At 48.8% G+C, this 13,841-nt stretch overlaps 1 protein-coding gene across 1 annotated transcript in view; it reads left to right on the top strand.

The window, feature by feature from the left end:
* Window positions 1-13,841, top strand: part of LOC135824721 (uncharacterized) — a gene marked incomplete in the record, with an annotated part of 70,651 nt that overhangs the window by 21,017 nt on the left and 35,793 nt on the right. Inside the window, 3 exon segments of the mRNA XM_065337429.1 lie at window positions 6,111-6,204; window positions 7,282-7,353; window positions 10,168-10,428. Of these exon segments, the coding sequence (XP_065193501.1) occupies window positions 6,111-6,204; window positions 7,282-7,353; window positions 10,168-10,428 (427 nt within the window).

Raw genomic sequence — 13,841 nt, 5'->3', positions numbered from 1 at the left:
CGATGAACCAGCACTTTGGCCGAATGCTTGTGGGCATGAGCGAAACTTCTCTAAGCTGGTTGTGTTTCTCAACACAGTCGTAGGCCGGTGGTACCCTGCATGTCAAACTTCAATTTACTTTAAAAGAAAGATGTTGCGACATCGGCGGTGATTAGTGGAGAAAGGGTCTTCTCCGAACGTCGGAGCTCGCGCATCCTGCCGACTGACTTGACACTTGACTGACTCACGACTGCGTCTGGAGCACATGAGAAGCCCGTCGAACCTTCCATGCAGCGAACCTGCAAGAAAGCACCACTCCCTGCTCAATACACAGCGTTTCGGGGAATTCACCCCTCATCAGTCGAGCTTGAGCCGGAATACGACTAGATGGTTGGAGGTGACAGCGTTGCGAAGGGCAAATGGACTTTCAACGTCTGTTCTCAGATTTCCATGTTTGACACTGACTCACGCTGCTGCCTAATGCTCATGAAGTGTTTGTTGCGCTCATACCGCAGCATCACTGTAAGTTGGTAACCATAGGGATGTTTTGACTCGGAGAACACTACATAATTCAGGGCTCTCGGAGCAGAAATTTCATTAGCATACTCAAGCTCAATTGAGGAGGGATGAATTCCTCGAAATACTGCCCCCCCCCCCCCCCCCCTCTTCCCACACACCATGCACCCCTCCCCCCCCCCCCCCCACACACACGCAAACACATATACACTCATGCGTGCACACTCAAACACCCCCCCCCCCCCCCCCCCACACACACACTCACGCACACACACACACCTCAGACCTCAGACCTGCCCATCGCGGAAGCGATGATAGCGAACAGCTATGTTAGACATAGCAACTTATGCTGGGATCACACCATTCAACAGCTTGCAAGGCTGATGAATTGACCGCCACTATTTTTAGCCTGGTATCCACCACACACGCACGCACGCACGCACGCACGCACGCACACACACACACACACACTCACACACACACACACACACACACTCACACACACTCACACACACATTAACTACCACAAATAGCAACTTGCAGTACGGGGAGTGTCGGCCAGTGGAGTGAGAGGCTAAGGAAAGAAAGGCGTAGACACTGCCGGAGCAGAATGTTGGCGGAGCCAAGTATCTACGAGAGAGGATTCAGGGTCGGCCGGGTAGACACTGCCAGAGCAGAATCTTGGTGGAGCCGAGTATCTATGAGAGTCTGGGTCTGAGGGACGGCAACCAAGGTCCCTGAGTAGCCGGAAATGAGCGTGGCCAACACCCCGTTTATTCACTTTATCAAAGTAAACTATGTGTAGTGATGAGAATGGGACTGGGTGTGAGGGTAAAACACTACGGGCAAACAAGAATAATCCACACACAGGACGGATCGAAATATATAATGGGGCAAACTCTAGGAAGTCATGCATGTCGCCCACGTGGAGCGCCACATGCAAACGCCATAAAGACGCCGCGCCACACACCACGACATCGGAGGCGAGCGTCACGTATGAACGCCACGTACAGAGACACGTTCAATGTCACGTAAAGAGACACATTCAATATCAGGTAGAGCGCCAAGCCGCACAGAGTACCACACCGTGATGTGCAGTATCACCGTGATCATGGTGATGTGCAGAGCATGCGACCGTAGCCAGCAGCAAAGCACGAGCATGCAGTAACAGCACTATCAAATATAGCAGCATAGATTGAATGGAAGCGCAAAGCTGCGTGCACCCACTAATCTGCATTATTCCCATAATGCTGCACACACACAAACACAAACACACACACTCGCACACATGCACACACACACGCACACACACACACACACACACACACACACACACACACACACACACACACACACACACACACACACACACACACACACACACACACGCATACTCCTGCCGCCAGTGCAACCAGAAGCCGTATGTGTACTTGCAACAAATCCAGCACAGGCACCATCACAAAGACAACCATCGCAGACACGGCAGGAGCCAGCAACATTGACACTATCAATGCCAGTAATAGGACTGTCGCTAGCGGGGTTGCCATGGCTACATACCTTTATCAGCTGTTACACTTTGGGACAAGAGAGGTTGGCTGCGGAAAGCGAACGCCTTTCATTTTTTGAACCACGGTCGCACATGCAAAGTACGTGGACAAGAACGCGATGCGTTTTGCTTTGAATTTTCTGAAGTTGAATTTGATGTGATCTTTTGATTTGATGTGATCTTTTGATTTGATGTGATCTTTTGATTTGATGTGATCTTTTGATTTGATGTGATCTTTTGATTTGATTTGATCTTTTGATTTGATGTGATCTTTTGATTTGATGTGATTTTGGACTGCAGGTACATGCACGTATACGGGAAAGGTTTATGCTGACCGCGGTGAGATTCCCAACACCTGTGCACAAGGTTCATGCAAATGCAATGTAAGTTATATTTCCAAAGTCCTGTCCAGCGAAACCTTCTAAAACATAGTATATAGCAGACTCAGCGGAGGACGTTCAGGTTGGTTGTAACTCTGAGTTTCATGCCGCTAGGCAATCATCAGACAACTGAACGTCCTCCGCTGAGTCTGCTATGTACTAAGCTCTGTCTCTGACATTGAGCACTCTCTGCAGCTCGGGGATCAACGGATTCAAAACATAGTATATATTTAGACAGGCACAGAAGGGAAGGCCTGGATGCAGAGTTGCAGGAGTTTTCGAAGGAAACAGAACTATGATGATTCCCCTTAACAATTTAGAAATTATGTTTGTTGCCCCGTACATGTGACCGCATCAGGTGTATATACGGAACGAATATCGGATAAGCGAATGCAGGGTTCTAGCCAAAGGCGGGTAGGGGGTAGGGGGGAGGGGGGGGGGGGGCGCAGCGCTACCCCCCCCCCCCCCCTACTCCGTTTGCATGCCCCCTTGTGAAAAAGTGCCGCCCCTACTCATTTTCCGATTTTTGTGTTTTTATCACACCATTCAACGAAAATACAGTCGCTAGTCATTACTAGAGGGTTCCTAAAGGCACATTTGTGAGGGGTGAAGTCGGGGGTTCACCCTGCATGTTGCATTTTGCATGGCAAGACAATTTTGGACAATGGAAAAATGGGTCATGGGGTACCTTTTTCCCATGCCCGCCCCCCTACTATATTGACCTGGCTAGAACCCTGGAATGAATATATTTATACTTGGTCCGCCCAGTTACAATTGGCGCTTATCTTTACACTTGTTTCAGGAAGGAAATACAAATATTTGAAGCATCACATGATCACAAAGCCCTATAAACATGATTATTTACATGTCAGTAAGCAACTCAGTCGAAAACTAAAGCAAGTTACACATTCTCCTCGCCACTATCGTCGCTGGAGAAAGAGCTCAAAAAGTTCGATCCGGACAGCTGCTGCATGTTGCATAGCTTGTTCCACTTCTCCTCGTCTCGAATCACGCTCTAAGGCAGTGCGTGCCTGTCACCTTGCCGATCAGAAGCTGAGTGAGACTGCCCGCATGTTGACTGTAAGTGTTATCCCCGTTCGTCGCAATAATGCGTCTGTGTTTGGTGGTTTGGTTGGTTTGGTTGTGTTTATTTGAATTTGCAAACCGAACGGACTGAACATGACCAATGACAATGTTTAAGATGAGTCCTTTGCACGAGTGTTTCCCTCAGGACTTGGCGTTTTCTTTGATTAGCTCCTTTGCCCTGTCCTCTGTGAGCTTCAAAGTGTGTCCGCCGGATTGGTCTCACTTTCTGGAGATGTCAACACGAGCTGCAGTTTCTTCGTCAGTGATTTGGTGGTGATAGCCCTTCACTAGGCGCTGTACTGTGCAAGCACTGAAATTCAAGCTCGCGAAGCGCTTTTTCAGCTTTTCTATACCTCCCCAGGGTAAACGATCCTTGCCATCAGACAGCTTGAAGTAGACAGAAGCTGTATTCTCCATCGCTCTGAAATGTGAACATCCTGACCTATTTTACGGACTCGAGCGGAGGTTGCAGTGTTTTCTCGCGCTGGCGGAAGTTTTCGTCGGCGGCAGCTCCGTCAAAAAGACTCAAACGAACCGATCGCAACTTCTGTGATGGTTTGTGCTGCCATGTCGTCGGATGCAATGGTCAATGGTTATGTTCGAATGGTGAATCGGTGGTTCCATGCCGTGTGACACAGGCAGAACACCGAAAAACCAAGTGAGAAGATAAGCGCCAATTTTAACTTGGCGGACCAAGTAGGTGCATTGTCTCAGCTCGTGGTCACATGACTATGGGACCAGTTGTTGGAACCCATGGCTATGCCATTACACTGTACCAGGCGATATCCAATATTCATTTGGGGCCTATCTCCAGTCAGGATCTCTTGAGCTCTCAATGAGCGACACAGCTGTCTTGAAGCTGCGCAACATCTATCCACGAACGAATTTATTCCCTGTTTCGCGATGGACAGGAGCCAAGAGTGAAGTGTACATTGCTGGTGGGCTTCCAACTGTTCTTCAACTGGCCAAGTTCGTCGCAGCTTTTCTAAGCTTTCGTTGTCTCTGCTCTACTCTGCAAAGTAGTAGATGCCCAAGAAGTACATGTACACAGCTTGAGATGAGTAGGGTTGCAAAAGAAATGGAAAATGATCTACAGTAAAACCTGTACCCTGAGACCACGGTGACCAGCGCCAGGCCTGGTACTACAGACCACTTTGTCAGGCACGGACGGCCTCACATTGACACAGGGTTTTGCGGTGCAAACCTCTAACTAAAGACCACCTGCCACTAAAGACCGCTTTCTCCGGCCCCAACGAGTGGTGCGGTGGTAACAGGTCTTGCTGTACGTGTACTGGAAACAGGGAACGCACGGTACTATTTCGCACAGCTAGTGAGACTGTATTGAAGGAGCACACGGGGAAAGGTGGGGCGTTGGAAGACCATTGAATACGAATGATTGTATTGCATGTATGGACAACCCCCGCCCAGTGTATTTGCGTAGGATTGATAGGATTACGTCGAGAAGACTCCGGATTCCATCCAACATTGTTTTACATATTTTTTATATATTTGAAAAGCACAACCACCACGAAAGCTGACAAAGAAAAAAGACTAAGACAAGACACATAAGAGAGAGAGAGAGAGAGAGAGAGAGAGAGAGAGAGAGAGAGAGCGAGAGAGAGAGAGAGAGAGAGAGAGAGAGAGAGCGAGAGAGAGAGAGAGAGAGAGAGAGCGAGAGAGAGAGAGAGAGAGAGAGAGAGAGAGAGAGAGAGAGAAAGAGAGAGAGTTGGGGTGTGGTTTGAGGAGGACAATACGTTGAATGGCGGTCGACACAGTGACAGATACTAGTATTGCTGGTGAGGCTACAGGCACTCCACTGCAGTGTGTTATTGGCAAATGTCATGTTAGAGGAGGACAACCCGAACTACAGTTGCGCTCGGAGAAATCCAACAGTGCAAAGGTAGAAGCCGGCGCTAGTTCCCATTACATCAATGTTATTTTGTACATGTGTATGTCCAGTGGCATTCATACCACTTCCATGGCGTCAAGAAGGTGCCACAATTATAATTGACGGCACCAAAAATGAATTCTTGATTGGATTTTGCGACTGTAGGGGTTGTCTAGGGGAACCCCCTCAACCCTATACCCAACCCAGTACACATAGTTGGTTGGTTGGTTGGATGTCTAGTTGTCAACTGTCCAATGCACCTGCATACCGTCTTCCTGTATGCATTTGGTTACATGCATGCCTTTCTTCTATTGTCCACACCTAAGTTCTAAATGCAATTTCAAATTTGGCCTTCACCAACAATTTCAAAGTCCTAAGAAATGGGGCGTGACGCTTTTTCTCCCTTTCGTACACGCATCTGTTTTCCACAAAACTATCTGGATAGGCGAGAGAATCGGATAATCAAACACACATACTGTATGTATGCATGACATATGCTGTAAATCGGTAACCTACGGTTTTCTTCCGCATGGCGAGGGATCCGGATAAACGAGGACCGGATAAGCGAGGTCTAACCGTATTGAGATTCGGAGAAAGACAAAAGCAGTACGAGGCAGGTGGCCCGCTTTCCTAATGCACAGGGGCTAGTGAAATGAATTAAGGCGCTGCTCTGAGCTTAGTTCTTTCTTCGGCACTATGTTCTGAATGTTGACAGCGCGGAGTCAACGTTTGCCCGTTTACGCCGCCATGTGAGCGACAGTTCTGTTCTGAAGACTCGAGGAGTTGTTGCGAACCATGCGGGATTCAGGGTAAGATCCTACACACACAAGAATATTTACCGTGTCTGTGTGACCATATCCCAGGTCTGATGCCTCATGTTCTTTAAGGTTTTCAACATTTCATGAAAAGGAAATCTATGCTGGTGTTCGCCACTAGACTTCTGCCGAAGTGTGCCCAAGTCCTCCATAACTTGTCGTTCTTTCACCGGAGAGTCATAGCGGAAAAGTCTGCAGTGTACGGCCTGGCCTGTGCACGCTCCCCCCCCCCCCCCCCACACACACACACCGCGGAAAAGTCTGCAGTGTACGGCCTGGCCTGTGCACGCTCCCCCCCCCACACACACACCGCGGAAAAGTCTGCAGTGTACGGCCTGGCCTGTGCACGCTCCCTCCCCCCCCCCCCCCCCCCCCAACACCCCACAGACCCAGTGCACACTAGTCACCGTTACTGCCACCTCGCATCTTTCTATCTCTTGCCTCCATTTCTCTCCCCAGTTTAATCTTCATAAGCTGTTGACGGAGACCCGTCGATTTAGGCTTAGGCCTGTGGAGAATCCATAAATACAAATACAAATACAAAATGGCATGCACCAGTCAGTCATCCTAGCTGTACACTCCCTAAAAAGGGGGACCTGCTATGCCCCTGATTTCCCATGTTGATGCTGTACATTGAGCTGCAGAAGAGAAGTCATACAAACACGTGGGAGACCTACATTTGTACTAGGGCTGAGTCGGGTAGCATTTTCTTCGGGTATCGGGTTCGGGTAGTTTTCAACGTGTAGCACGGGCACCCTATCGAGTAATGGTTCCATGGTAACACCACAATGCACCCCTTCCCTTGCACACTGGGTAGACATGCGGAGTATTCATGAATTTGTACACGTGCACTGTACAGGATGTCATCTGCGACTTCGGTTTTCGGGTACTATTCTGTACCCGACTACCCGAGGTCTTCACGGATAGTCGGGTACCCGACTATCTGTGCACACCACTAATGCAAACGTTCGAGCGATTTCGGGAAGGTCCACTTAAAGTAAATCTTTGGTATTTTCAGTCATGCCTTCAGTCTACTTGTTCGCGACCTCCCGCTGTGTTTCCCCTTTCAAGGTTCTTGTGATCTGAACTGTACGCTGGGAAAGACGTGTGTGTTTGGAGGAGCCCGTAAGAAAAGCTGCCGATGTAAGTGCGTGAACATCAGCCATACTGCATGCACTTGGTGTTGTGTGTGTGTTTGAGCTTGTAAGTGTGTGGGTCTGTATGAGTGCATCTGTCTGTGCATCTGAGTGTGCTCGTGAGACAGTTTATAGATTTTGTGCGCGATATTTGAGTGAGTGAGTTTGCTGATTGTGTGTGTTCTGCTGTTATGTGTGTGTCTATATATAATATATTATATCGGTTTGCTGCATCTGCGCCTTTGATCCTAGAGGGTGGTGGCGTTCCCACGACGGATGCGGAAAACTGGGCTTCCAGCCGAGTCTCACGCGAGCCGTGAAATTTAAATTTTTTATTTTTTGCTGCGTATATGTAGAGTAAGACCTGATTTAAGCGACCACCCCACGGTGCAAGCGAAAGCGGTCATTAAAGCCAGGTGGTCTTTAGAACCAGGTCCCACAGTGTCTGTGTGGAACTGTCGGTGCATGGAAAACGTCCGTTAAGAGCAGGTGGTCGCTAAACACAGGGGTAGCTTACTCGACGTTTTACTGTATGGGTGTATGTCTGTGTGTCTTTGGATACGTGCGTGTATGCTGCGTGTTTGTATCTGTGCATGCGCGTCATAGTTGTGTGCGAAGACATGGGTACGCTATTACACCCTCGTGTCTGTTTTTGTTGTGTGTCTGTCTGTTTCTGTTTGCATGTGTGTGTGTGGGGGGGGGGGGGGTTGCTCATGTCGGTGTATGTTTGTGGGTGTGGGTGTGGGTGGGTGAGTGTGCTTTGGGGGTATGCATGCGAACAAGCGCGTGCATCTGTGGATGCACCAGTTGACTCTTCAGGGTTCAAAAAAAGAAAGTTGAACTCGGATGGTGAGCCAATTTAATTATGGTAAAAAAGGAGAAGGACAAAAGGTTATGAGTTATGACTAGCTGTCCACCAACGTAACCAGATTATATACAGTCAGCGAGTGCGACAAAAATGGCACAAACTGACAAGGAGTACTGAGAAATTCAGTGACCTGACACTTAGCTCCAACACTTCTCCAAGGCACAAACCAACAACCTTCCAAATTCGCTGGCTGTATATTATGATCTGGGTAATCATAACTCGTAACATTTTGTCCTCCTTTTTTTATCAACAATAGACCCTCTTTCAACCAGTGTTTGGAATGGATTGCTTTTCCGATCCTCTCTTTTTGAATGTTGATTTGGGCAAATACGTGACGATAAGGCCAAACTCAGGAAATCCACGATCGTCCCTTAACATGCCGTTTCCTTTTTTCTTCTCCTCCCCTTCTCCCTTCCTTGCCGTGGTTGGCTAACACCCTCTCTCTCTTTGTGTTGGCCGGTGTTCTCACTGTGCCATGAGATGCTGTAATAAATAAATAAATAAATAAATAAACATCAAGCTGACATTGCTAGGTGTAGGGTGTAGTATCACAATCACGAACGGCTATAATCATGTTCTAATAATAATAATATTCGCGGGATCCGCGTCGGCATCGCTTGAATGTTCAGAAACACACAAACTAGCCTTCGCATCCGCAGGCCACCACTATGCCAATTAACCTTAGTGGCGAATGCAGACCTCACAAGTGAGTCAGGGGAGAGGAGGTTAGTCTCTCAACCAATCGGGCGTGTAACGGCCCATAACCCTGTAAACTGCATCCTTGTTATTCCCACTCCGAGCTGTGAGTACCCAGTTGACCGTGGGTGTCGGCGCAGTTCAGCACGCGTAAAAAGTCTTTTCACACGCTCACTGCTACCAGCGCGGGTCTTGAGCTCGGGACCTCATGATTCGCAGGCAGGCCTGCAAACCAATCGGCCATATGCGTTGGTCATGTTCTGCATATTTTAAACTGGTTGGCTGTCGTCAGCAAATTTTTTAGACCCCGCCATTATGCACAAGTTATATCTGGAAATAGAAAAAGGAAACCCGACAGACCGGCGTCTGAAATTCTGGCCATGTTGCCCACAACCAAGACATTATTCAGTTCGCCATGAGGAAGTTTTTCTATTTCGCTTGCAGCGCTTTGTGGAATTGAGCCGCTCTGGTGCGTTGTGGGATTGACATTTTACGTCAGAAATCTCATGACGATCTTGCCTGGTCGGGAAGACAGGATTGTGAATACACTGATACCTTGGTTATCCGGACCCAGAAGTTCCGGGCACTTTGTACTGCCCAGTACCCCTTCATGTTGTATGCATATTCTATTTTATTTTATACTTTGGATGAAGTTTTCCATTAGTCATATTGGTGTTGTTGCTAACGGCTTTTGTTGACGTCACTTCTGTCATTTCATTGTATCGTATTACTCTTCAGACTTCAATCCTGAATGGCATAAGCGAAAGTGGCACCCCCGCCACCTACGCGGACATGCTTTTAATAATATAATAATATAATAATAGTACCCTTTGGACGAGTTTTAGTAGAATTATCACCACTAATTTGTTACTTTTCGTGGAAATAAAATAGCAACGTAATATGCCACATGCATGGCTCCCCCCCCCCCCCCCCTGTCTAAATGAGTGTTCTTTAGAGTCACAGACAATTTTTAAAAATCTCTTTTCTTTCTTTATCTTTATTCTCACGATGGCGGTAGCCAATAGGAGAGAGACAGTACTATGTGTTAAAACCGGGAGAAACAGTGGCTAGTGGCAGGCGTGGTTTGGGTGCTCCATGTAAGTAGAGACGCAGAAGGAAGTATATCCATTGCGAAGGCAGGTAGGCGAAAGTTACGGCCCCGGTAAGCGAGGTCTGAGTGTGCTGTGTACTGGAGGCTCTTAAGACCCGGTTGTTCGATTTCTTCATGTGTGTTCACTTGCCGATCATATGCTGTAGATGTAATGGAGCACACTACCCACTTACCTGTGGGCCCAAGTTCCAACAACATGGTAGTGGAGGTTCAGTACTTCGACAAAGCCAGTCGTCAATGGATGCATACAGAACAGTTCACCAGGGCTCTATACCGAAACACATACCTTCAAGTCTTAGTTGTGTTGGACAATGGACATCAGGGAACCTATTTCCGATCTAGAGTCGTCGCCTACGATAATGGACCAACCACGTATTCAATGGTGTCCACCGGAATTCCACCAACTGGTAAGCCTTCAAATCTTCAATGGCGTTGGATATTGCTTTGGTCGCTTTTTCACATTCTCGCTCTACCACGCTGTCTCCCCGAGTCTCTCTCTATTTTCTCTCTCTCTCTCACTCTCTCGCTCTCTCTCTCTTCCTGTACTTCTCTCTCGTTTCTTGACACTGGAATAAAAATCATGACTAGTGGCGTGTGAATACCGGTTTAATGCTATACATATCTTCGACCAGAATCCAGCCAGGAAGAAATTCCTACCCAGCCCAAGTGCAGAGCATCATGCCAAGACTAAAGCTAATTTCTGTTCCCTCCATGTTGAAACTGACCTGGTTCGGAAAGCCATCTAGTAGCAGTACTGCCGTTTATTGTTTTGCTAGGGGAGTCCCTTTAAACGTTTTGTCACAGGGTACGTACTTCGAAGAACATGTGTGTGTGTGTGTGTGTGTGTGTGTGTGTGTGTGTGTTTGTGTGTGTGTGTGTGTGTGTGTGTGTGTTTGTGTGTGTGTGTGTGTTTGTGTGTGTGTGTGTGTGTGTGTGTGTGTGTGTGTTTTTTAAAGTTTTTTTTAAGGAGAACACAAACCTACAAATCATGTTGAAAGACAAAGGTACATTGGACTGGGTAGGCGCTATCCACAATGTCAGTTAATAGCTGTGCTGCTGAAATTCACGACTCTGCCGACCATGGGTCTCGGCGTCACAGTGCCATGTATGCATCAAAATTAATCATAAGTTTATAATGAGCCAACATAAGAAAGTGACTAAAGACAAAAAAATAAAAAAATAAAAAACAAGACAAAACAAGAAGAGAGTAATAATAGTGGAAAAAGGGGGAGATTGAGAGATGGATGGGTAGTAGCAAGAGTACATAACCCCCCAGAGTGTGCAACTCCCACATACCCTGCTGTCCCGACAGAATTTCAAGTTGACGTCATTATTTATGACGCAATGCTCCTTGCAGCAGTGATTTACAACATGTGTACGGGTGTCAACGCATCACACGTTTTTCTTTGCAATAATTTGTACAGGATCGATCGGCTTCGGTCAACCACAGGTTCCGGATTCGTCTGATAATCCGTGTACAGTGCGCATTGCATCATCAAAATGACGTCAACTTGAAATTCTGTCGGGACAGCACCCATAGTGGAGTTGCACACTCTGGGGGGTTATGTACTCTTGGTACTCAATGGGTAGCTCTCGAGTGATACGGCAGGGTGAATCTAGACCAGAGTGGCTGGCAACTTCGTCGCAGGTGTGTGCAGCAGCTGCCTTGAAGCGGTGCAGCCGTTGCAGGGGCATTGGTGGCTGGAACAGGGAGGGTGGCAGTTGATTCCACAAACTGATGTGGGCAAACGGGAAGGACCGACTGATGTACTCCGGTGCAGCTGGTGGTAGGGTATTGAGGAGCTGGTGAGGATGGGTCACCGCATGTGTGTGTCGGGTTCGTGGACGAACCACAGTGGGTGCAGCTGGTGGGACAATGTTGGTCAGCTGTTGTGGGCTTCCGATGCACTTAAGCTTGTACATGTAGCACAGCCCAGAGAGAGTGCGTCGTGCAGCCAGACTCTGGAGGAGCACATCTGGTCCTATGATGGCCATTGCCTTCCGCTGAATGCGGTCGAGCCTGGCCAGATGGGTCGGGGCAGCAGACATCCAGACCAGTGGAGCATACTCCAGCATAGGGCGAATGAATCCTCGGTAGACACTCAGGCGGCCATTGGTGTCAAGTATCCGCGCAGCTCGGCGCAAAAGCCCAAGACGTTGACTTGCTCTCACCGCCATGCTGCTGATGTGCTGGCAAAATGAGAGCTTTGAGTCGAACAATATACCCAACAGCTTCAGTGTTGATGCCTGGGCAATGTCGACACCACCAAATGAGATGCCAGGAGTGGCTGGGTCCAAGGATCGTGTGCACAGTAGCTGCTGTGACTTGAATGGCTCAAATGTCACCCGCCACCGCTCACCCCACTCTTGAAGGCCATGTATTATAAGGAGGCATTGTGGGGAGCAGCAGTTCCTGGTTGCAACAAGATGTATAGCGTGGTGTCATCAGCAAAGGAGCTAAGGCGCGTTCCGGGGGTAAGACATTGGTCGACGTCGCTGACGTAGATAAGAAATAGAGTCGGCCCGAGGATACTTCCCTGAGGTACTCCCGCGGTGATAGGCTGAGCAGATGAAGCTTGACCGCTGACCACAACTTTCAGTTGGCAGCTATGTAGGTAGTCCTGAAGCCAAGTCAGTAGTGTACCCCTGATGCCAGCCCGTCCTATCTTGTACAGGAGACCGGTGTGCGACACACGATCGAACGCGCCACCTATATCCACGGCTATCACTTGAGCAGATCTACCGTTTGCAACAGCCTGGACACATTCGTTCTGCAGGGCTGTCAGGACATCAGCAGTTCCCCTGCCTCTACGGAATCCATACTGGCTGTCAGGAAGCAGTCTATTCTGCTCAAGATGGTTGACCACCTGCGAGTTGACGATGCCTTCCATTACCTTGGAGAGGATCGAGAGAAGAGACACTAGGCGGTAGTTGGCCGGATTAGATTTGGAGTTCTTTTGGAACACTGGCACGACATGCGCCAACTTCCAGCTACATGGCAGGATTCCACATCGGAAGGACAGTTCGAAGAGCTTGGTGACTGCTGGGGCCAGCTCACGAGAGCATTCCTTCAGGACCCGAGTTGGAAGGCCATCATGGCCAGTGGCTTTGCAAGGGTTGAGCCTGGCTAGCCGTCGCTGGACATCAGACACTCAGTCGAAAATGGATACGATCTAGGCTGCCATGTAAAGGTTGAGCACTGGGAGGGAGTGAGTCTGGAGATATGTCACGATCTCCAAGACTACACCTCATGGCAAAGTATCTTGCTAAGCAGTTGGCTTTGTCATTGCTGGAGTGGAACTCCCCCTTATTTTGGTCCACAAGTAGCGGGATCTCACTTGCACGGCTCAGACCAGCAGCTTGCTTCACCGTAGTCCACCACCCTTTGTCCGTAAGTGATCCAGACGTGAGCTTGTTGCGGAGCCGGCTCTCAAAGGAGACTCTGGCCCGCTGGAACCGGGCAGCGCAGAGGTTGACAGCCTCAATGTATGAGGACTTGATGTCCAAGTTGCCAGGGTTACGTCGTCAGGCTGCCCAGGCGCTTTCCTTTGCATGTAAGGCATCAGCATATTCCGGGGTCCACCAGCGTGGGTCTGATGAGTGAGTGTGATGTTCTCGGTTTGGGATAAACTTCATTATGCCTGCGCTGATCACTTGTGTGAGCCTAGAACAGGACTCCTCAGGATCACCCGAAACTATCACGTTCCAGTCGGCCGCCCTCAGAAAGGCACGGAACCGACCCCAGTCTGCATGGTTGTTCCTCCATAGTGTTCTAACAGTGGCGGGCTCTCGCCGAGGAGAGACTGAGATCAGCACGGCA

The sequence above is a fragment of the Sycon ciliatum genome, chromosome 9, assembly GCF_964019385.1.
Source record: "Sycon ciliatum chromosome 9, ocSycCili1.1, whole genome shotgun sequence".
NCBI lineage: Eukaryota > Metazoa > Porifera > Calcarea > Leucosolenida > Sycettidae > Sycon > Sycon ciliatum.
Note: the sequence above shows the minus strand (reverse complement) of the source record. Positions and strands in the feature narration are given on the sequence as shown.